The 24241-nt window shown below is 43.9% G+C and overlaps 1 protein-coding gene across 6 annotated transcripts in view; it reads left to right on the forward strand.

Moving 5' to 3' along the window:
- The window catches only part of LOC110492500 (ATP-binding cassette, sub-family C (CFTR/MRP), member 8), a 122169-nt gene that overhangs the window by 75994 nt on the left and 21934 nt on the right, over positions 1-24241 (forward strand). For 3 of the 6 annotated variants that reach the window (XM_036951582.1, XM_021566881.2, XM_036951627.1), the window contains 10 exons: positions 1401-1457; positions 7108-7149; positions 7454-7552; positions 17030-17114; positions 17925-18005; positions 18228-18365; positions 18463-18588; positions 19638-19734; positions 20526-20591; positions 21661-21908. In XM_036951582.1, the coding sequence (XP_036807477.1) occupies positions 1401-1457; positions 7108-7149; positions 7454-7552; positions 17030-17114; positions 17925-18005; positions 18228-18365; positions 18463-18588; positions 19638-19734; positions 20526-20591; positions 21661-21908 (1039 nt within the window). The remainder of the gene's footprint in view (positions 1-1400; positions 1458-7107; positions 7150-7453; positions 7553-17029; positions 17115-17924; positions 18006-18227; positions 18366-18462; positions 18589-19637; positions 19735-20525; positions 20592-21660; positions 21909-24241) is intronic. The other 3 variants (XM_036951608.1, XM_036951597.1, XM_021566911.2) reach the window with 3 other exon arrangements.

Below are 24241 nucleotides of genomic sequence, written 5' to 3' on the forward strand. Positions count from 1 at the left end.
CCTCACGCCAAGATTCATTATCATTGTCTCGTTTTCACTATTATCAGGAGTGGTCACCAGGAAAGACATTAGGTTCTTCCTAGCTAAGTATCTGTTCCTTTGATCTTTTAGTTGTGATTAGGTGCTGTACGCCCTGGCTGGGTGATAATAATATTTCCCATTAGGATCAATGTTCTCTATACGTACTGATGCGCTTGCAGAATGACATCACAATCCATCTGGAATATTGCCTGCTGTTCAATGTTCACTTAAATACGTTTGGCCTCAGGATTGTGGTTTTAAAAATCTTTTATCTGCAGTTCTTGACATGAAGAGTATAATTATCCTTAACGATGAAGGAGTCTCCGTAAGAGATGAAAGCTGGTTGTCATCAGCTCTTAAGAGTTTGGTGATCCCGGTTTGTGAGGGAAGCACAATAGGACAGGATAATTAGAGCCTCTTACATGGCACATTAGCTCTCACTCTGATAGCTGGGACATCGTTAGCCTCTCCAGTGACTGGGTCTTTTTTCTGTCAAACTGTTGAAAACTCTGTGGATTTTGAGACTTTAAAAAAAAATCAAACCCTTTCTTCTACAGTTTTCTTTAGTCTAAGCAAGTTTTTAACATTGACTGACATACCGTAGTGTGTGAATGCTACAGCTGGAGTTACTTTCAGTACAGTATTAGTTGGCCTAACGTGAAAGTTGTTCTGCCGTGTGTTATTTGTCCTGCAGTCACAAAGACCTTTTTCCTCCACAGGCCTAACACCTTCTCAACACACACTCACTTCTTTTTTATTTTTTTACTTTATTAGACTGTGTGTGTACGTGTGCGTGAGTGTGTGTGGCACATCGTCCGATTCTTAAATATCAGTCTTCCGGAATGTTTGTTGACAGCTGTGTTCCCAGGTCATGTCTCCTCGAGCCGTGGCCATTTTACATGCTTGGTGGTGTGAAAACACAGTGTATGTAAAATATGCCCCAAGAAACTGGCCTAGAGTCAGATGTTTTCCTATCCTCCTAATGGTTAAGGTTAGGAATTGAGGGTGGGTAATCTCATCCTACATCTGCAGCTCTCACCTTTCTGTCTGTAAACTCACTCCATCAGAAACACCGACCCAGGAACTCTGGGAAACATGTCAACTAGTCAAGGCTAAAAATACAACAGCAGTGCCTACTGGCCTGGGGAAGTTCAATCTGAGCCAGGAGTACCCAAACAGCTGCCACAGTGAAAGGGAGTACTAGTGGCAACAGAGTTTGGGGTCAAATATTAAGATGATACATTTGTTTAAAGGGCGTTTAGTACTACTGTAACTACATGAGTGTTTCATAGTTTAAGAAATATTGCCCTAAATAATATTCTACCTTTTTTACATTGACGTGACCTCTGTTTTCTCAAATCTTTTTCTTTTCTCTGCAGTTTTCCCAACCTGGACTCTGAAGGCGATGAGAGGTATGTGTCTGAAGGAGACGAGAGGTATGTACATATATTGGCTTGTAAGAACATTTCTATAGCTCTAGGATACTCCAGGTCAACACACTATGAACAGGGGTCACTGATGTAAGAGGCACATCGACAGTAGAGATACAGAGGACGTCTTGGTAGGACATACACGGATCTGTGTGTTTATGTCTCCGGCAACAATCTTTCTCACACACATAGCAGGGCACAATTTAATATGCTCTACATCACTGTCAACACAGCTCAACTTTCCATCTGTCAATGATGTCACTCACAGCATGATCCAAACAGGGAGCAATACACACACACACACACACACACACACAGACAATCGTGCATGCGCGCACACACACACACACACACACACACACAACAAACAACACACACACCAACAACAAAGAGACACACACGGCTGTTGTCTTTGGGTAATCCCTTTCTCTGTCCTGCTCCGCTACTTTCCGTAATAAAACATGAAGCTATGTACTATGCTACGGTGTGTGTTTGTGTGTGTGGCTTTCGTGGCTTTTGTGGTACTTATGTGCATGCAAGCCTGTTTGTCTGTATGTGTGTCAAATCAAATCGAATTGCATTGGTCACAAGCATCGTAAAAAACAGGTGTAAACTGACAGTGAACTGCGTAGATGCAGGCCCTTCTCGACAATGCAGAGAGAATTAAAAAAAAAAATGTATACGAGGAATATCACAGGTGTGTGTGCACCTGCTGACAGAATCCTGGAAACAGTAGTAATCCCTCAGCAGGCCGGGGCTATCAGAGTAATGGAATAGAGGGATAAAGACATGTTTTTCTCCCAGACAGACCGCCAAGGTTATAGCTGCTGACCTGTGGCTTCTCTGTTGCATCCCAGAGTACTGTTAGTGCCCTGTAAGAAAGTGAGAGAGAGGATATTTGAGGGGGACGTGTATGAGGTAGTGCCATATAAATAGAATTGGTGTCCACCTGAGGCTGTGAGGACAGTAGCGAATAGTAGTTCAAGACACAAATCAGTGCGTATCCCAGGGGATACTGTTTCTTATACTTCTTCATTTTGAAGCATACTGCTCTACAGTATACAGCCATACGCTAAACACCATTTCTGAGACTTCTTGTATTTACTTTGTTGTGCAGTGACTGGGAGACTTAATCAATAGGTGAAGTTGTGTCATTTATTATCATTGTGTGTTTGAATGACATGTTTTTGGCCATAGTCATTTTACAGCTCATGCATCATTCATATATATTTTCATAATGTTGAATAATGATTCAGTCTACACCATGGGAAGGCAACTAGATTCAGCAGCGGGCTGATTTTTTACGGTGCTGGGGGACTGGGGGCCGCGACATAATTATAATAATTTGTACACCGCTAATTGACCACAACTGAGCCCCAAAATAGAGAACAATCATTTCATACCTTGATTATGTTGAGAAATGATCACATCATTTCTCTTTTTTTATTTGTGGGAATACTTAGGAACAGATTTCCTAAATGAAACGGCTGTTGCCGACCCCTGGTCAACACTGTTGACTGTAGACTACACCATCTGAGCCGAGTGTCCCACCTAAGACCTCAGCAGAAGTCTGCTTCACTTAGTGTTATTAGACACAAGTTCCCTCGCTGCTACACCTTAAACGTGAAACGCACCGATAATCTTACTGCAGATAGACTGCCGATAGGTACTTATAACAGTGGGAGGCCATTCCTTCTCTTGCTAGAACAAAAGCTGTACCTACTGCGTGTCGACCTGGTAGCAACGATCCTGCTGTTTCTGCTTGTAGAATTGTGAAGCTCGTCAGTGGCCAACAACTTGACTTTGAGCCAATCGGAGAGCACGAACCACCAACATGACAACAAAAAGGAACTAAGAGGGCATTTTGTCCGTACATCCACGGTTAAATATCATGAGCCAGTCACATTTCATATGCAATGTAGGCTATGGGATGGTAGCTAGCTAAGTGCACAGATGCAATGTACAAAACACTAAATACTTCCTTCAAGATAGCTAACCACTGTAGCTAGTATTTACATTATAGCTGCCCAGTTAGTTCAATGTCCATAGATAGATAGCTAGCTAGATATGTTGTGCTAGCTACCGTAAATTCTAGCTAGCTAAACATTTAGCAAGGGACACTGGCAGTATAGGGTAATGGAGAGTGAATTCAATTATTTATTTGTCATCTTGCTAGGAGTTATCTAGCTGCGGCAATCTGGCTAGTATCAACAAGAGCTTTCTACAAAATAGCAACAATAGCGCAGCTAGCTGGAATCTAGACCATGAACTAAGTAACACACACAGACATGCATTGCCAAACAAAGCTACTGCCACCTTCTGGTTTGGAGTATTTTAACAAGGCTGAGTGGCTGAGCACTTCAAGGCCTTTTCCGTGTGAACACAAAATAAATTGACTGCCGGCCACTCTGTTTGACATTCCTACCGGTGTGTCTGAGTTATTACTCCCAACTTTAGGTGTGAATCCTAACTTCCACTTAAGTAAAATGCTCAATTTGACTTTGGTCCTGCACAGTCCAAATCATGTTTTTCATGAAATTGAATGATAATGTATTTGGATGAAACAAGATCAAAGTAGGATGACCAAATGGTAACGTCTTATTTTCTTACTTAACTAAATAAGTACCGACTAGTAACCGTCATCGCATAAATTGTGTTTGCAGAGGGGTGTGGTTTACATAGCTAGCTGGCCAGTTTACTGGTGCCAACATTCTACTGCAGGGTGTCCACAAATATAATTACAGGTTTTTCCTATTAATCTATGGCAAAGATACGTATAGGTTTCCCCTTTCTTCTATGTCTGGTGTTTGCTAGTTACTGGCTAGTTTTCTAGTCATCGAGTGAAGAATCTCAAATATAAAATATATATTGATTTGTTTAACACTTTTTTGGTTACTACATGATTCCGTAGTTTTGATGTCTTCACTATTATTCTACAATGTAAAAAATAGTAAGAAAAAAAGAAAAAAGAAAGAAAGAAAAACACTTGAATGAGTAGGTGTTCTAAAACTTTTGACCGGTAGTGTATAACGGGGATGGATGTTGCATGCAATTTAAATGTTTGTTTGCTGTTCGTTTCTTTATGTATCTGCAAATGTGCTTGAGGTTATTTCAATGCAGCGCTGCATCCGAGTTTCTTGACGTAGTTGTGTCAATGAACTGTCAGTCAAGGTGAACTCCTCGCCCACTCAGTCTATTAGCTCTCCGCCCTCTCAGCCTTTCTTTTAAGCCTTGCTAATAGTTAGACATGAAAGAAAAAGGACAATTTTCTTCAATTCTAAGCATTTTTATCTGGAAAAAAAATTATATGGGTGATGTTTTGGTCACTCAAAAGGCTATTTTACATGGGAATCAAGATTTACTGTTTGGGACCTTTAAGTGGATGTTAGAATTCCCCCCTTGGTTTCCACTTCATCTAATCCGCTGTTTAATCACTGGAGCACAGCCTTGTGACATCCTGTCTGGGACATGCCTCTCAACTGGCCCTGTCTGTCTGTGGTGATCAGGATCATTAGATAGACCCTGGGACGTTTATCAACCAACTCTCTTTCCTTTCCTTTCAAAAATATTCTAGTTCTCCCTCTTATCATCCCTTTCACTCTTCCCGCTCCCCTTCTCCCTCAAGTAGCAGCCAAGGATAGGCAGCTGAGCTCCTGTCACCCCTGGCAGACCACAGGGGAACTCAGAGAGTGTGTCTGTGTCCATCCCTTTCATCTATCTTGTATTTATCTCACTAATATGTCACACCAATTATAACTACACCAAGAAAAGACACGCAATAACAGACTAAATATAACCGCATTAAATCCAAAATCCAGTATGTGGCTTTTTGCAAAAACTCTGTCTTCTATATTCAGAGTGAGTCAGAATCTTCAAATTACAGGAAGTAATAGTTTGTTTTGTTTATAGACACACTAAGATCTAATGATAGACATGCACATATAGGGCAACGATCGCCTTGTTTTGGTTTGTGTTGCCGACTGTATACAGTGCCTTGCGAAAGTATTCGGCCCCCTTGAACTTTGCGACCTTTTGCCACATTTCAGGCTTCAAACATAAAGATATAAAACTGTATTTTTTTGTGAAGACTCAACAACAAGTGGGACACAATCATGAAGTGGAAGGACATTTATTGGATATTTCAAACTTTTTTAACAAATCAAAAACGGAAAAATTGGGCGTGCAAAATTATTCAGCCCCCTTAAGTTAATACTTTGTAGCGCCACCTTTTGCTGCGAGTAAGTCGCTTGGGGTATGTCTCTATCAGTTTTGCACATCGAGAGACTGAATTTTTTTCCCATTCCTCCTTGCAAAACAGCTCGAGCTCAGTGAGGTTGGATGGAGAGCATTTGTGAACAGCATTTTTCAGTTCTTTCCACAGATTCTCGATTGGATTCAGGTCTGGACTTTGACTTGGCCATTCTAACACCTGGATATGTTTATTTTTTGTAACCATTCCATTGTAGATTTTGCTTTATGTTTTGGATCATTGTCTTGTTGGAAGACAAATCTCCGTCCCAGTCTCAGGTCTTTTGCAGACTCCATCAGGTTTTCTTCCAGAATGGTCCTGTATTTGGCTCCATCCATCTTCCCATCAATTTTAACCATCTTCCCTGTCCCTGCTGAAGAAAAGCAGGCCCAAACCATGATGCTGCCACCACCATGTTTGACAGTGGGGATGGTGTGTTCAGGGTGATGGGCTGTGTTGCTTTTACGCCAAACATAACGTTTTGCATTGTTGCCAAAAAGTTCAATTTTGGTTTCATCTGACCAGAGCACCTTCTTCCACATGTTTGGTGTGTCTCCCAGGTGGCTTGTGGCAAACTTTAAACAACACTTTTTATGGATATCTTTAAGAAATGGTTTTCTTCTTGCCACTCTTCCATAAAGGCCAGATTTGTGCAATATACGACTGATTGTTGTCCTATGGACAGAGTCTCCCACCTCAGCTGTAGATCTCTGCAGTTCATCCAGAGTGATCATGGGCCTCTTGGCTGCATCTCTGATCAGTCTTCTCCTTGTATGAGCTGAAAGTTTAGAGGGACGGCCAGGTCTTGGTAGATTTGCAGTGGTCTGATACTCATTCCATTTCAATATTATCGCTTGCACAGTGCTCCTTGGGATGTTTAAAGCTTGGGAAATCTTTTTGTATCCAAATCCGGCTTTAAACTTCTTCACAACAGTATCTCGGACCTGCCTGGTGTGTTCCTTGTTCTTCATGATGCTCTCTGCGCTTTTAACGGACCTCTGAGACTATCACAGTGCAGGTGCATTTATACGGAGACTTGATTACACACAGGTGGATTGTATTTATCATCATTAGTCATTTAGGTCAACATTGGATCATTCAGAGATCCTCACTGAACTTCTGGAGAGAGTTTGCTGCACTGAAAGTAAAGAGGCTGAATAATTTTGCACGCCCAATTTTTCAGTTTTTGATTTGTTAAAAAAGTTTGAAATATTCAATAAATGTCGTTCCACTTCATGATTGTGTCCCACTTGTTGTTGATTCTTTACAAAAAAATACAGTTTTATATCTTTATGTTTGAAGCCTGAAATGTGGCAAAAGGTCGCAAAGTTCAAGGGGGCCGAATACTTTCGCAAGGCACTGTACATTACTGGTGCTAATGGTGTGTCTATGTGTGTACCATTGCAGCCCCACATCAGACAAGGATGCAGCTGGTGATGGGGATATCCAGTAAGCACACATGACGCCTCGCACCAGATGGTCGCTATGGAGATGCTGTATTTACTCTTATACACTGTTATCCACAATAGAAAAATACACACAGTATCTAGTCAATACAGTAACTGCCTGTATTACAAAAAAAACAAGATAATACCCTGGTTTCCATTGTAATTGAACAACACAGAAAGCAATCCAAAACCATTTTACATTTGAACCTAGTCTGCCATGAAGTGTGTTTATCTTTGTGCGTCATTGAGAAAGACAGGAAGTTGTGATATGTTGGATGATCTTGACACTGTGTTTATCTTGGCAGGAAGAGAGGCTCTGTGGCTTATGCTTCCCAGAAGCCCTGGCTGCTCAACGCGACGCTGGTGGAGAACATCACCTTTGAGATGCCCATGATCAAACCCAGGTGAGACTTGATTATACAGTGCATTTGGAAAGTATTTAGACCCCTTTACCTTTTCCACATTTTGTTACGTTACAGCCTTATTAAAAAAAATATTAAATTGTCCCCCCCCCCTCATCAATCTATACACCATACCCCATAATAACAAAGCAAAAACAGTTTTTTAGACTTTTTTGCTAATTTATTAAAAAACATAAATATTACATTTACATAAGTATTCAGACCCTTTACTCAGTAGTTTGTTGAAGCACCTTTGGCAGCAATTGGGTATGAAGCTACAAGCTTGGCACACCTGTATTTGGGGAGTTTCTCCAATTCTTCTCTGAAGATCCTCTCAAGCTCTGTCATGTTGAATGTGGAGCGTCGCTACACAACTATTTTCAGGTCTCTCCAGAGATGTTCGATTGGGTTCAAGTCCGGGCTCTGGCTAGGCCACTCAAGGACCTTCGGAGACTTGTCCCGAAGCCTCTCCTGTGTGGTCTTGGCTGTGTGCATAGGGTCATTGTCTTGTTGGAAGGTGAACCTTCTCCCCAGTCTGAGGTCCTGAGCGCTCTGGAGCAGGTTTTCATCAAGGATCTCTCTGTACTTCATCTTTCCTTCGATCCTGACTAGTCTCCCAGTCCCTGCTGCTGAAAAACATCCCCACAGCATGAAACTGACACCACCATGCTTCACCGTAGGGATTGTGCCTGGTTTCCTCCAGATGTGATGCTCTATCAGAGTGACCATTGGCCAACTCTAGGAAGAGTCTTGGTGGTTCCAAACTTCTTCCATTTAAAAATGATGGAGGCCGCTGTGTTCTTGGAGACCTTCAATGCTGCAGAAATGTTTCGGTACCCTTTCCCAGATCTCTACCTCGATACAATTGTCGTGTCTGTGACTATCATTAAATGTGAAGATTTATTTTATCAAATCAATTCTCTGTGTAAGTATTATTACGTGATTAAACTAATCGTGTCAACTTTAATTAACTAGGAAGTCGGGGCACCACGGGAAACTGTTTATAGTCTCTACTTCCCGAATCGACTCTTCAGATATTTTCATATCTTAGCGATTCTTCTTCTATTAATGTATCATTATTACCTCGTCAGTTCTCATTACTGAACATTCTCATTACTGAACATTGGATATCTGCATGAACCCTAGCCTAAATGATGAATCAGCTATATACAAATTGTCTTAATTATTTATTTACTAACTAACTAAATAATCACAGAAATACATAACGAACAAACAGTAGATATTGGTTACTAACACAATGCATTGATAAGTAAACCGGTATGATGGCTTGGTAGACAATGGAAAGGGGTGGGGACAGGAAAAGAGCAGGAGAGACAAAATGGATTCACTACACACAGTTGATAATTATATTAGTTGAAATGCTAATCTTTTGCACATGAACAGCCGCTCATTCGAGAATAATTGCAATGTATATATTTGTCTTCTCTGTTGGAATCGCCGGTCCGTCTGCTGGAGAGTCAGTTCATCAGAGAGTCTCTGGTTAACATCCCTAGAAGCCACAATGTCTTTCGTAGTTGTCGCTTTCTCTGCAGTTCCCGGATAGTGTCTGTTGTAATGGATAAGTCAGGCGTACAGATGGTTGTTGCATAGAATAGATGCTTCCGCAGTTGCCGGTATACACGTACTAGACTTACGTCATTTCCAGCTGTATGGTCTGTCTCCGTGACTTAGAGAGTTGTAGTTCTTAACAATTTCAACATGTAGCGTCAGCTCCGTGTTTTCTGGTCTACTGTAAATTTCATCAGGAGTGGGTTTTATACACTTCTGAGAAAAGGGGCGGTCCATGACGCCGACTGTAATGTCTCTGCTCACGTGGGCATGGCCACTGATTTGGTTACCTTTATATGAAAACCCATATTTTCTCATTTAGAAGATTAACATCACATTACATCTTTTCACGAATAGTTTCATGTTTAATCACATACGTTTCACAATATTTAGATGTAAACCGGACAGCTGAGAAATGTACACTTTAAGAGACACAGTTATGTGTGTTTCCTGTCCTTCATGAGATCACCAAATGAAACACACTCGTCATGACTGTCCCTTAAGTGTCCACGGACCACTCCCACCTTCTCAAAAATATAAATATTGTTTAATTATTCAAACGTTTGATGTCCAAGTGTCTCTCTGTGTTCCACAGTTTACATTCTAATCTCGAACACTACAGAGCATAGGGGCAGCGTATTTTATGACCGACCATAAAACTTCCCTCTCTGCCCCTCTACGAGAGAGGGCACGCTGTAGAGCGGACCCACTGTAACCTGATCCTTCAGATCGTCACAGGAGACTTATGACAACAACCCTGTCTATGATCTTTAGGGACAATTCCTTCGACCTCAGGGCTTGGTTTTTGCTCTGACACTATAAACTCTTAAGACTGATTTTAGAATACGGCTGTAACGTAACAAAATGGGGGTAAAAGTCAAGTAGTCTGAATACTTTCCGAATGCACTGTAAACTGCTTGTAAAACATTTTAACAAAATAACAAAAAGCCCCCAGGCTTAAGGGTTAGTTGACGTCTGATTCAGGCCATTATAAATCTCTGTTTGTCTCTTTTGTCATTGCTAACTGTTTCTGCCCTCCCACCCAATCTCCCACCCCCACCCGTGACACAACACCATATGCTGTTTTCCCCTGCCACTGGATGGGTATGGTGATACACACGTTTAAAAAAAATCCTTATGACAAATGCTTTCCCAGACGAGCAGGTAGCCTGTGTGTTTGTGGTCCTATCTCCTCTCTCTGGGCCTAATGGCCTAGCTGCAGAAAATATAATTAAATGGAACCCTGAGTTATCTCGGTTGCTGTGAAGAAGCATAAAGGAGTAGTGTTTACCTACTCACACTTTTCTCTCTCTCTCTTTCCATTGTTTCCCTCTCTGCTATCGCTCTCTCTCCCTCTCTCTTTGACTCTCTTTCCTCCCCCTCTCTTTTTTCCTCCCTTTCTCTCTGTCTCCGAGAACAATAGTTGAGCAGTTTTAATCTCTCTCATTCGCTCTCTCTCTCTTCCCTGTTTCTCTGTTTCTCCAATCACAGTGGGATAGTTCTCTCTGTAGTCTCAGTGCTCCTCTGGGGCCTCAATTATCAACCATGTGTAAATGTCATACTACGCTTCGTACATGGAGATTCTGGGATTTGCGTGCGCAACAAATGATTGGTATTTATCAAGCTGTTGCACTCAAGTTATACACATGTTTTCGTTGATAAATCAGAGCCGTACCATATAAACACCCTTATTTGCTGGAACTGGGTGTTGGAACTGGGCCCTGACAGTTTCTGAACGAAAGTGCAATGGCAAATTTGATCAGATTTCTGTAGAGGTGTGGGCAGAATGTTTTCATCATTTGCCGTGACTTTTTCCAAACCAAAAAATGTATGCCTCCACATGTGCCAAACACTGGCCGCGTCCTTCAGATTCTCTTGGTAATGAAAGCACTATATAAAATATAAAAAAATATTATTATTATATCTCCTGCCTTGGTATGGGCTCAGAGATGAAATAGGCTGGCGTGGCGCTCCTATTGCACAGCAATACTGTAGCCTACCCATACTGTCAAATATTTTAAATGGGGTACTAGTCTATTTACTTTTCGAGCATGCTGAGCAATTGAATGAGTGATGGATGAATGGTAGCCTAATATTTGTTGCGTAGCAGAAATAAACCACGTCAGACCAATGTCAGAAAAGGAGAAACATGACCTGCAATGTTATGATTACATATACGCCTACACGCTGCTCAGTGCTTTATTTATTACTCAGGAGGTACCGGTGGGGGAGTTCTGAGGTACCGGAACTTATGAGAGAGAAGAATAAAAAATCAACTTTATAATAAAGCATTGCATTTATACCATCACATTTGCGTAGTGGCATTTAGCAGTAGAGTAGAGGCACTTACAGAAGTTGAACACATTGGGAAACATTTTAGTAGCCTAGGGTCTGGGGAAGATATGGCCTTATTATAAACGCATTTCATGCAATTCTACGTTATTTTACATGACTGGAGACTTTGGCAGAATCTTTTTTAATACAGCCCAAGTGATCGAAATGGCAGGCTACGTTGACACTGACAAACTGAGATCCGTAAAAAACGACCTTGTCTTGAATCCAGCGATAGCCTAGGCCTAGGTGTGTCGACACATATTGTAGGCTAAAATATGAGGAAGTTCTAGTCCTAAAAATGCTTTCCAGTTTCACTGTTTCACCCAATGGCGTGTGCTCGTGCCAAAAGCTTATCTCTCTCTTGTTTTACTTTGGAAGTATGTTGGTAGCCTACAGTCTCTTCTTTTCAGCAGGAGCCATTTGCTTTCCAACCTGTATTTTCCCTCGATTTCTATTTGAAATATTGCGAAAGGCCTGTTTTGTCTGCATGCTGTTTGTTCACTGACAGATTTCCGCCTGCGTTCCCTACTGTAGGCTATTCCTTGTTATTGGGCTACAGTCCACAAGAAGCTATCGATTCTCTGTGGCTAAATTATAGGCCTTCACATGGTGTAGTAGGCTATTCTGAATGATTTCATTTATTTCTCAACAGAGCAGTAATTCTATAACTTTGGCAAATTTATTTCAATTTATCAGGGGTGCTGCAGTTCCTCCAGAACCCTTTGCGTGGCAATAATTCTATAAGGAAATAAATATTGAAGTATAACGCTGGAGAGATGAAAGTTGCAGGCTCATGTCTATCAGAGCAGAGAAGGAGAGAGTTCATAGAAAGTGAATCTCATTCTAGTTATGTGAGAGATACAGACGCACTTCTCACACAGCCATGGCCACCCGTTGGTCTCACACATACAGTAGGTTACAATGTTGCGCTAAACCCGGGCCGGGCCAACCCCAATCAAGTCTTAGAATATAGGACCGGGATGAAAATCTACTTTTTCACATTACGTTTTTTTTGTGGGGGCAGGAGAATTAACGAAGAGGCAACTCAAATGATAATTTTGTTTCAGATTTGGATGAGGGCCTCTAGCAGGTCGTTTGTGTTGTTGGGTGGATCTTGGCTGTTCACAGGTCTTGGTGTGCCTCCCCACTGACTTCCTGGTGGCCCTCTGTACTGACTTGGTGATGGAATAGGGGATGCTGGGAGAGGTGAAGGCGGATTGGAGGGGCCGGGGGGTCTGGACTGAGGCTGGCTGGTTTGCTGCTGTGTGGGATCAGGGGCAGGGAGGGCTAAAGGGGTGGATCTGGGTAGCTAAGTAGCAGGGGGAGGAGTCAGGGGCAGTAGGGGGTATGGTAGGGGGGTCAAGGGGGGGGACGGTTTCTCAGAGGGATAGGTTGTGTTTTCTGGCATCAGGGTTTGGGTTCTGGGGTGGTCTTCAGGTCTGGTCTCTTGTTGGTCTGTTGTTTGTCTGGTCTCTTGTCTGGTCTCTTGTTGGTCTGTTGTTTGTCTGGTCTCTTGTCTGGTCTCTTGTCTGGTCTGTTGTTTGTCTGGTCTCTTGTCTGGTCTGTTGTTTGTCTGGTCTCTGATCTGGTCTGTTGTTTGTCTGTTGTTTGTCTGGTCTCTTGTTGGTCTGTTGTTTGTCTGTTGTTTGTCTGGTCTCTTGTTGGTCTGTTTGTCTGGTCTCTTGTTCCATCTTGTTTGTCTGGTCTGTTGTTTGTCTGGTCTCTTGTCTGGTCTGTTTGTCTGGTCTCTTGTCTGGTCTCTTGTTGGTCTGTTGTTTGTCTGGTCTGTTGTTTGTCTGGTCTCTTGTCTGGTCTCTTGTTTGTCTGGTGTCTTGTCTGGTCTCTTGTTTGTCTGGTCTCTTGTTGGTCTCTTGTTTGTCTGGTCTCTTGTCTGATCTGTTGTTTGTCTGGTCTCTTGTTGGTCTGGTCTCTTGTTGGTCTGGTCTCTTGTCTGGTCTCTTGTCTGGTCTGCTGTTTGTCTGGTCTCTTGTCTGGTCTCTTGTTGGTCTGTTTGTTTGGTCTCGTTGGTCTCTTGTTGGTCTGTTGTTTGTCTGGTTTCTTGTCTGGTCTGTTGTTTGTCTGGTTTCTTGTCTGGTCTGTTGTTTGTCTGGTCTCTTGTCTGGTCTCTTGTTTGTCTGGTCTCTTGTCTGGTCTCTTGTTTGTCTGGTCTCTTGTTGGTCTGTTTGTCTGGCCTGTTGTCTGGTCTCTTGTTGGTCTGTTGTTTGTCTAGTCTCTTGTTGGTCTCTTGTTGGTCTGTTGTTTGTCTGGTCTCTTGTTGGTGTGTTTGTCTGGTCTCTTGTTCCATCTGTTGTTTGTCTGGTCTGTTGTTTGTCTGGTCTCTTGTCTGGTCTCTTGTTGGTCTGTTGTTTGTCTGGTCTGTTGTTTGTCTGGTCTCTTGTCTGGTCTCTTGTTTGTCTGGTGTCTTGTCTGGTCTCTTGTTTGTCTGGTCTCTTTTTGGTCTGCTGTTTGTCTGGTCTCTTGTCTGGTCTCTTGTCTGGTCTCTTGTCTGGTCTCTTGTTTGTCTGGTCTCTTGTTGGTCTCTTGTTTGTCTGGTCTCTTGTCTGATCTGTTGTTTGTCTGGTCTCTTGACTGGTCTGTTGTTTGTCTGGTCTCTTGTCTGGTCTGTTGTTTGTCTGGTCACTTGTTGGTCTGTTGTTTGTCTGGTCTCTAGGTGGTCTGTTGTTTGTCTGGTCTCTTGTTGGTCTGGTCTCTTGTTGGTCTGGTCTCTTGTCTGGTCTCTTGTTGGTCTGTTTGTTTGGTCTCTTGTTGGTCTGTTGTTTGTCTGGTCTCTTGTTGGTCTGTTGTTTGTCTGGTCTGTTGTTTGTCTGGTCTGTTGTTTGTCTGGTCTGTTGTTTGTCTGGTCTGTTGTTTGTCTGGTCTCTTGTTGGTCTGGTCTCTTGTTGGTCTGGTCTCTTGTCTGGTCTCTTGTTGGTCTGTTTGTTTGGTCTCTTGTTGGTCTGTTGTTTGTCTGGTCTCTTGTTGGTCTGTTGTTTGTCTGGTCTCTTGTTGGTCTGTTGTTTGTCTGGTCTTTTACGTTTGGTAATTTTTTTGTCCAGTTTGGGTCATCATCATCTAAGAAAAGGAGTTGTGAGGCGAGGGGTTCTTCCGGTTGTATGGTAACTTTCGAAACTGGCTTCCCTTTGACGAGGGGGGGGGGGGTGGCGAGGACGGGATTTGTTGGGGGGGCAGAGGTGGGGGCTGTTTCTGGGACATCTTGGGAGGTGGATTGGGCGGTGCCTGTGGAGAGGTCTGGAGTCTGGTTCTGTGTCTTCGTTGTTGTCTGGGGGTGGGAGGTTGGGATTTGGGTTAGTGTGGTTGCGGTTGGTGGCGTTAGCCCTTGCCCTGCTGGCCTAGAAACTGGGGCAGGTTTTGAAGAATTGGTGCTCTTTCCCGCACAGGTTGTACGGGCGTATGGATACACAGTCTGTCTTTACAGATCTTGCAGACTGTAGCCAGATGGCCCAGTTGGCCACAGTTCCTGCACAGTTTTGGGCATGCCGTAGTAGTGGACGGAACTGTTGTTCCCCAGTGTGATGGTGCTGGGGAGCGGTTGGGTCCGGTCTCAACTGGACCGGCCATTTTCGTTCCCCAGTCCAGACGTTGTCTTCGTCCAGGACCCTCCTAGCCGCTGACTTGAGAATGGAGAACCAAACGTGTATGTTATAGTCCTGGATGCATTCATTTTAGACGTTTTACTATAACTACCCCAGATGCTGCTCTATTGTTCCCTTCCTAAAGCCTGTCTGTTTTATTCTCCTCTTCGGGCTTTTCTTTTTTTCTCTCTTTTTATCTGTCCTCTCATTCCCTCTCCACCCTCTCTCTCTCGCTCTCTCTCTTTCCATCTCTCTTTAATAAAGCCCCAGGGCCAGACGCTTCATTCATCCCTTTATATAATTCAAGTCTTCTTAAGGTGTCTACAGACAATACGCAGACGGGGCCGATGGAGTGTAGCGCAGTGTTGCAATGTCGTCACAAAAGGGGGCCAGCTAATATTCTCCAACATTCGACACAGTTTCTCTCCTACTTGGAAATTGAGACCTGACGTGTTATCCCTTGCGAAGACTGAGGGGCAGTATTGAATGAGTTTTGCAACGTAAGTCCCACCGCTGTGTCTCCATCACATTTTCCCAGTATCCCTTCTGGTATAAACACAGACGAGATGGACGTTCTTCTACCGCTTGCAAATGTCCTTTTTTTGTGTTTTTTTTTACAATGAGATTTTGCTAAGCGCAATTATGTCCAGTTTTGGTGGAACGTCTGTGCGAGCTGGTGAGACAACACGACACTGTCCTTATGCAGCGGGTGGATGCCTTAAAGAAACAGCAGCAAGAGTTACAGAAACAACAGCAGCGTCCAGCAAAAAATAAAACCGTCTACGACGTCACGGTACCATGTGTGGTGTCTATTCCTGCCGATCAACTCCCGTTTTGTCTTAAACCCCAAAATGGTTGTGTGCTTTTTTTTCTTCTTCTCTCATTCATACATTAGGGTGGTGGGTAATTTACCTGTTTTTTTTTTGTGTGTGTGTGTAAATGTTTTTTAAAACGTATTTCCTCGTTGCCATATTACTGGTGTTTGTTTTCTCTTATTTCCCTTTCCCACCTGTGTGTGGGATTGTTTTACGTCGGACTATGTTCCTCTTGTGATCGTAAACACATATCTGAAAGGTCTGCAAATGTATTTGTCCGGTTATTTGTACAGGTGGTTGAAAGTATTGTTGTTTTCAATCAGTCACTCGGTAAACTTGTTGGGGTTTTTGTACATGAGCTCCATTGACAGGCCACTACTAACCTGGTGTTATGTAGATGAGGGTCTAGCCTCGTTGTCTACAGCTGGACAGCAATTATCACCCCCCCCCCCCCCCCCCCCCCCCCTCCCTCTCATGAGTAGTAGTAGCAGTCCAAGCTCTAGCAACTGCAATACAAAAAAGAGACATGTTTGCTTCTGTGGCAAAAAAAAAAGTGTTGTAAAACAGAACGCCAGACTAGCCTGACGTGTAGCTCGCGCTTGTACACGAGCGTAGAACGCCGGATCCGGAAGTTCAATCGTCCTCGCTAGCTAGAGTACAAAAAAAAAGAGTGCCTTGGCTCCTCTTGCTTGGTTAAGCATCTCTGACTCCCCAAGCCCCCTACAAATGTGCATGCGCGCAGGTCTACGTATGTTAGACCCATTTAGAGATTCAATGTTTAACTTGATCCTCTTAAAATGTTCTTCTCTGTGGAGATGTTTATCCTGAATACAACCTTAGAATAATATACTGTTGCTGTCTTACGGTACATAGATAACAGTAAGAGTATTGGATGCCGTAAATGGATTACAGTAACCGTATTGGTACCATAAAACTGGTTATGGTAACATACTGTACCATTTATTTTACTGTAAAATGTACTTTTACTGCCTGTATATTACCGTAAAAACAACGGTAACTTTTTTTTTTTTACAGTGTACCATGATATCGTTACTCTGACAGTACAAATCACTAGGAATCTGTTCAGCTTTCCTCAGCCCATTGACATTTCAGGGTATTTGTTTTAATGTCACGGTTGTCATCTGATTATCTGTTTCTGTGTTGTCCAGGTACAAGGCTGTCATCGAGGCGTGTTCCCTGCAGCCGGATATCGACATCCTGCCACAGGGAGACCAGACGGAGATCGGAGAGAGGGTCAGTGACCCGCACCGTCACTGTCTCTGTCACTGTTTCTGTCACTCGGGACCACTCACTCCTGTCTCTTGTCATTCTCACTTACTAAATGGCAATCGAGGGGACCACATTATAATAGCAGTAATCAAGTATAACCTTTATAGAATCTTGATGTATTCAGGTTTGAGACAGAATCTCTTTCGCTATAGAGAGCCCTGTCACCACCTGTCTGGTTGTTTATACTGTATGTACAGGAAGCTAGCTTCACCAGAGCTCGCCCAGTACACTGTCATGTTTGTTTTGTTCAGGCATCATTCTGTTACGTAAGCAGGTCTTAGTTGTGTTTCTGTGACAAAGGTGTGAGTGTGTGTGTGTGTGTGTGTGTGTGTGTGTGTGTGTGTGTGTGTGTGTTTTAATAATATTGTGTTTATTTCTGTAATGTTGCTGTTTGTGTAACCTCTCGTGAATAGACTACGTGAACATACGCAAGATTTTAGTTCTGGGTGATGTGTGTGTGTTAATTGATGTGCACTACTACTTCTATAGAATAGGCATGACCCTGTTATGCAGAGAGAAGTGGATAGTAGATCTTTCCACTACAGCGAGTCTTAGTGGCAGTAAAGGAAGAAGAGGGCAGATACATCAGTCTACCTTTGGGGAGAGCTCCTGACACTCAATCACGCGCACGCGCACACGCACACACACACACACACACACACACACACACACACACACACACACACACAGTGTAATGTGGTCTGATAACGCTGAGACTGTACACTCCACCACGTACCTCCATTCATTCCGTCCGTCCTCCCTCTCTCTCCACAGGGTATAGTTCTATCTGGAGGGCAGCGCCAGCGTATAGGTGTGGCCAGAGCCCTGTACCAACAGGCCAACGTGGTCTTCCTGGTGAGAGAACCTGTCTACACGGTGACCTCAGCTTCATCCACAAGAATCATGTTGAGTCACATAGAACTGAAATCCAAGTAACCGATATTCTCCCCCTTTTGCAAACCACTCTTCACCTCGTCTCTGCGTTCATTTATTCTGCGTTGGAAACATTGGGAGGAAGCTAGAATACAGTGTCTTTGATTGTAGGCCATGGAAGCATGTCCCTCTGTGTTGTTTCAGGATGACCCGTTCTCAGCGTTGGACATTCACCTGAGTGACCACCTGATGCAGGAGGGCATCCTCAAACTGCTGAGAGAAGAGAAGAGGACTGTGGTGCTGGTCACTCACAAGCTACAGTACCTACCCCACGCTGACTGGGTGAGAGTAGAGTGTGCGGGCACGCATGTGTGTGTATTGTGTTTCCACTCATATCCAGACAGCCACTAATGCAGTCCCTCTCTCCCTCCGTGGTCAGATCGTAGCGATGAAGAACGGGACCACTCAAACCGAGGGGACTCTGAAAGACATCCAGAACTCTGAACCGGAGCTATTTGAGCAGTGGAAGACCCTGATGCACCGGCAGGACGGAGAGTTTGAGAAGGTACTGTATCGGACCGCGTGTCTCCAGGTGGCCATAATAGGGTCAAAAGGGGTGTGATGATGACACATCCTCACCTCTCATAGGCCTGAGTTTACACGGGCAGCCCAATTCTGATCGTTTGCCCAGTTATTAGTCAAAATAGCTGATCTGATTGGTCAGAAGACTAATAAGTGAAAAAAGATCAGGGCTCCTGCGTTCAGTATGAAATAACGGTGTGTAATGTTGAATTAAACGGAAACGGTGCTGTACTGAACAACCAGTTTGAAGAACGATGTGATGAATTTGTATGGTGTGCCGCAGGAGTTTTAGCGATTTGAAATGTTTACACCCATATTGATCAGGCCTCACCTTGCCACACCCACCACACGGGAGCAAACATACTTCAACGGCTGTTAAAGAACCGTGAGCACTCTGTTAGGGAAACGTGTCATTCAGTACAAACAGTCACGCAATGTCGTAAACGTTGGGAGCGAACTGAACGCACCCCAAAATGTAGCTGCCTGTTTAAACGCAACCATATACAGATACGGTGCATTCGGAAAGTATTCAGACCCCTTGACTTTTTCCACATTTTGTTACGTTACAGCCTTTTACTACAGGTGGACTCCAATCGAGTTGTAGAAACATCTCAAGGATGATCAATGGAAACAGGATGCACCTGAGCTCAATTTCGAGTCTCCTAGCAAAGAGTCTGAATACTTATGTGAATAAGCTATTTCTGTTTCTTAATTTGTAATAAATTAGCAACATTTTCCCACAAAAAACAACCGTTTTTGCTTTGTCCTTATGGGTATTGTGTGAAGATTGATGAGAATTTTAGAATAAGGCTATAATATAACAAAATGTGGAAAAAGGGAGGTGGGAGGTGCACAACGTAACGGCCGACTTCGTCACAGGGTCACACAACTGATGAGCAATTGAGACGTTTGTACGGGGCTTGTTCTTTTTGGCTCCTTTTTTCCTGCTCTGCTTTAAATTCATCTGGTCAAATCTATTTCAGCAAACTATCTCAGCTGAAACTCTGATGTGTGTCCGTGTGCGTTCTCCAGGAGACAGTGCCTGAGAGTATGACGGTGTTGGAGCGCAAGAACCTGCGGAGAGCCATGTACTCCAAAGAGGCCGCCAAGACTGAGGAGGAGGACAAAGGTGAGAGGTCAAAGTTCACAAACTTCCCAATGGGATTGAAGGACACCGGCTGTCAATCACTCGCTAATGGGAACTAGGGGGGTTAGCATGGGCATAGTTACTTCAGTATGCTTTGTTTGTGGAGACCACAAAATGTCAGGTGCTACATTTACTAGGTGTTAAAATGGGATGCCTCTGCAGAGTATCAGTTTTTGAACCTATAGTGGGTTTAACGGTGTGTGTGTGATCCTGTGGTGTCTGTCTGTGGCGATGTCCCAGTAAACTACCTCAGCTCAAACTCTGCGCTCTTTTCTCTTTCTTTGTCAACACTGATCTGTAAAAGACGTGGACTAGTCAAGTCCTGGGCCAGAGACTTCCACCTCTTTTAAGATCTGTTGAAAAGGGAAAGGGGGGAATCTGGTCCTTGGGGGGGGCTACATTTTCTGCTGATTTTCATCCTTCAACCAACAATTGGTTTTAGGCCTGACAAGCCAGGTGAAGAATCAATGCCATTGATAGAAGAACCAGCACACTGCTGCTCCCTAGAACCAGAGTCCCACACTGGTTCAGAGTATTGGGACAAACCCTGTGTGTGTGTCTCTCCGCTGTGATGTCCAGATAGAAGTTGCCCTTAGGCACAGATCTAGGATCAGCGTACCCTCCCCATCCCCAAATCATTACCTTTATCCGCAAAACTGACTCAAGATCAGGATCTATCTAAGGGCAAATGCATCCTATGTGCTGAGGTGACAGTGTCATGGTAGTGGTACTGTGCTCTTTATTCTGTGTTCTGTGTTGTCTCCTGTGTTCTGGTGTCACCCCGGTGTGGACTGAGACAACCCCAGCGCAGGGTGCCGCTGCTCTTGTAGACGTGGCAGGTTTGGGCCGACCGCATGGTTTTACTGAGTGGTTCCCGGTCCGCGACCAGTCTGTGTCATCGTGTTGCAACTGCGCCCCGTACTCCGTCCCGTGTGGCTCCCGTGTAGGCTTGCAGCTCGCAGACTCTACCCATGCTCCGCTTCGTGCCATTTCCATTCTCTTGTTTTTCTCCCTCTCTCTTTCCCTCCCATCTTTCGCTCTTTCTTTCCTGATCTCTCCCTCCGGCCTGTCCCGGAGACACGCCCATTCAGTCGTCAGCACTGAGGCTTGCCCGCATGGTGTCATGTATGTTTCAATAAGGGGAAGAGGTGGGTAGTCGTCGGCACTGCCCATGGTCAATGTGTCCTGTCTACTGTCCCTGCTCTACGTGCTCGGTCTAACCCAACACATGAAACAAATGATGTTTCCCATTAGGAAACAAACAATGTATCGATGCAGGACTGAACGACCAGTTGGCCGTGTGGTCATGGCTAGAAGGGATCCAGCTTTTGTCAAAGGAATGTCAGATTTTAATTTTCGTAGCAGGTTAGGGGGATTTGGTTAAGGTGTAGAAAAATGGTTAGGGTTAGCTAAAATGCAACAACCACAAAAAAATCTACTTAATTTTACCCTTCTAGCCATGACCCTGCTCTGTCTCTAGCTGAAGCTATATTTATGTCTTTTCTCTTCCGCTTTTCCCCGTCTTTTCTCTTCCCCCTCTCATTTCTCTCTCTAACTTTTTATCTCTCTCTCGCCACCTGAGCTGCTGTGAAATGGCCTATCACTCTGCCTTCCAGTCTTTCAGTCAGTAGCTGAAAGAGAGCCTTCCTCTCCTGAGTCCTATTTCACTTCCTGTCCTCCTGCTCCTCTCTAGCCACACAGATACGCCTGTCATATTGTAACCATTAGAGAGAGAGAAAGGACATGGAGAAGAAGAAGAGAGACCGGGATACAGGGGGAGAGAGGAGGAGGGGAGAAGCAGAGAGAGGCGAGATGGAAGGGGCATATATATAGTGGGGACACACACACACACAGCGCCCCCCCCTCACACAGTCTATCCCTCTCTCATGCATATCTCTGTTCTTCCAGAAGAGTCTGTGGACAGTGACGAGGATGACAATCTGTCCCAGGCCATGCGTCACCGCACCACCATCCCCTGGCACTCCTGTGGGGTCTACCTGTCCTCTGCAGGGCTCCTCCTGCTGCTGCTGCTCCTCCTATCACAGCTCTTTAAACACTCCCTCATGGTTGCCATCGACTACTGGCTGGCCCACTGGACCTCCCGCGTCATCAATGCCAAGATGGAAGCCACCGGGAGGAACTGCACCGTCGTTCAGGTCAGGTGACAGGCTTCAATTTCTACCAAACCAAATGCAATGTGCTTTTAAAACACTGTGGTTATGCTTTAATCTACAGTACACTCTTTACCTTACAGTGTAGTATTTACTTTAAAGGACCTGGTGAAATGTTAGTTTGCAAAAGTATTCACTCCCCTTGGTGTTTTCCTAGTTTGTTGCATTACAACCTATAATTTAAATAGATTTTTATGTGGATTTCATATAATGGACATAAACAAAATAGTCCAAATTGGTGAAGTGAAATGAAAAAGAAATAACTGGTGGTGAAAAGTGGTGCGTGCATATCTATTCACCCCCTTTGCTATAAAGCCCCTAAATAAATATGGTACAACCAATTACCTTCAGGTCACATAATTAGTTAAATAAAGTCCACCTGTGTGCAATCTAAGTTTCACATGATCTGTCACATGATCTCAGTATATATACAGCTGTTCTGAAAGGCCCCAGAATCTGCAACACCATTAAGCAAGGGGCACCACCAAGCAAGCGGCAACATGAAGACCAAGGAGCTCTCCTAACAGGTCAGGGACAAAGTTGTGGAGAAGTACAGATCAGGGTTGGGTTATAACAAAAATATCAGAAACTTTGAACATACCACAGAGCTCCATTAAATCCATTATTAAAAAATGGAATATAGCACCATAACAAACCTGCCAAGAGAGGCCCGCTCACCAAAACCCACGGACCAGGCAAGCAGGGCATTAATCAGAGAGGTAAAAAAGAGACCAAAGATAACCCTGAAGGGTCTGCAAAGTTCCACAGCGGAGATTGGAATATCTGTCCATAGGACCACTTTAAGCCGTACACTCCACAGAGCTGGGCTTTATGGAAGAGTGGCCAGAAAAAAGCCATTGCTTAAAGAAAAAAATAAGCAAACATGTTTGGTGTTCGCCAAAAGGCATGTGGGATACTCCCCAAACATATGGAAGAAGGTACTCTGGTCAGGTGAGACTAAAATTTAGCTTTTTGGCCATCAAGGAAAACATTATGTCTGGCGCAAACCCAACATCTCTCATCACCCTGAGAATACCATCCCATGCTGTGGGATGTTTTTCATCAGCAGGGCCTGGGAAACTGGTCAGAATTGAAGAAATGATGGATGGTGAAATCCTTGAGGGATCCTGCTTTAGTCTTCCAGAGATTTGAGACTGGGACGGAGGTTCACCTTCCAGCAGGACAATGACCCTAAGCATACTGTTAAAGCAACACTCGAGTGGTTTAAGGGGAAACATTTACATGTCTTGGAATGGCCTAGTCAAATCCCAGACCTCAATCCAATTGAGAATCTGTGGTATGACTTACCATCAAACTGAGTCCATCAAACTGGAGCAGTTTTGCCTTGAAGAATGGGCAAAAATCCCAGTGGCTAGATGTGCCAAGCTTATAGAGACATACCCGAAGAGACTTGAAGCTGTAATTGCTGAGATAGGTGGCTCTACAAAGTATTGATTTTGGGGGGGTGAATAGTTATGCACGCTTAGGAGCCTGGGACTGAACACCTTGTTTGTTTCACAATAAAAAAATACCTTGCGTCTTCAAAGCGGTAGGTAGGCATGTTATGTAAATCAAATGATACAAACCTCCCAAAAATGACAAGGAGATTAATACTTTCGCAAGCCACTGTACATGATAATTCAGCCAACTACAATGTTGATTTAAGATACCAGGTAAATACATTTGAAATAGGACCATCAAATAATGTTACCAACAAACCAAATATTGATTTACATGCACTACTTCTGACATAGACGTAATGCACATAAACTCTCTCAGATGGATCCTCCAAACGTGTGTGTTGCCCATGAGCTAAACGTATTCTCATTTGCATATATAAATTAAGAACTGCATGAATGGGAAAACGGTGTCGAAATCTAAAAACCCTTTAGATCTGTTTGGATTAAAGCCTCTACAGATAAGAGGAGTACCTATGAGAGACTGCTGTTCATTGACTACATCTTAGCATTCAACACCATTTTCCCTCCAAGCTCGTCACCAAGCTTAGGACCCTGGGACTGAACACCCCCCTTTGCAACTGGATCTTGGACATCCTGACGGGCCGACCCAAGGGGGTGAGGGTAGACAACATCACCTCCGCTACACTGACCGTCAACAAGGGGGCCCCACAGGGGTGTGTGCTTAGTCCCCTTCTGTACTCCCTGGTCACCCACGACTGCTTGGGCTTGCACGACTTCAACACAATCATCAAGTATGCTGACGACACAACGGTGGTAGGCCTGATCACCTGCAACGATGAGACAGTCTACAGGGAGGTGGTCAGTTACCTGGCAGGGTGGTGCCGGGACAACAACCTC

Source organism: Oncorhynchus mykiss, chromosome 2, assembly GCF_013265735.2.
Source record: "Oncorhynchus mykiss isolate Arlee chromosome 2, USDA_OmykA_1.1, whole genome shotgun sequence".
NCBI classification, from domain to species: Eukaryota; Metazoa; Chordata; class Actinopteri; order Salmoniformes; family Salmonidae; genus Oncorhynchus; species Oncorhynchus mykiss.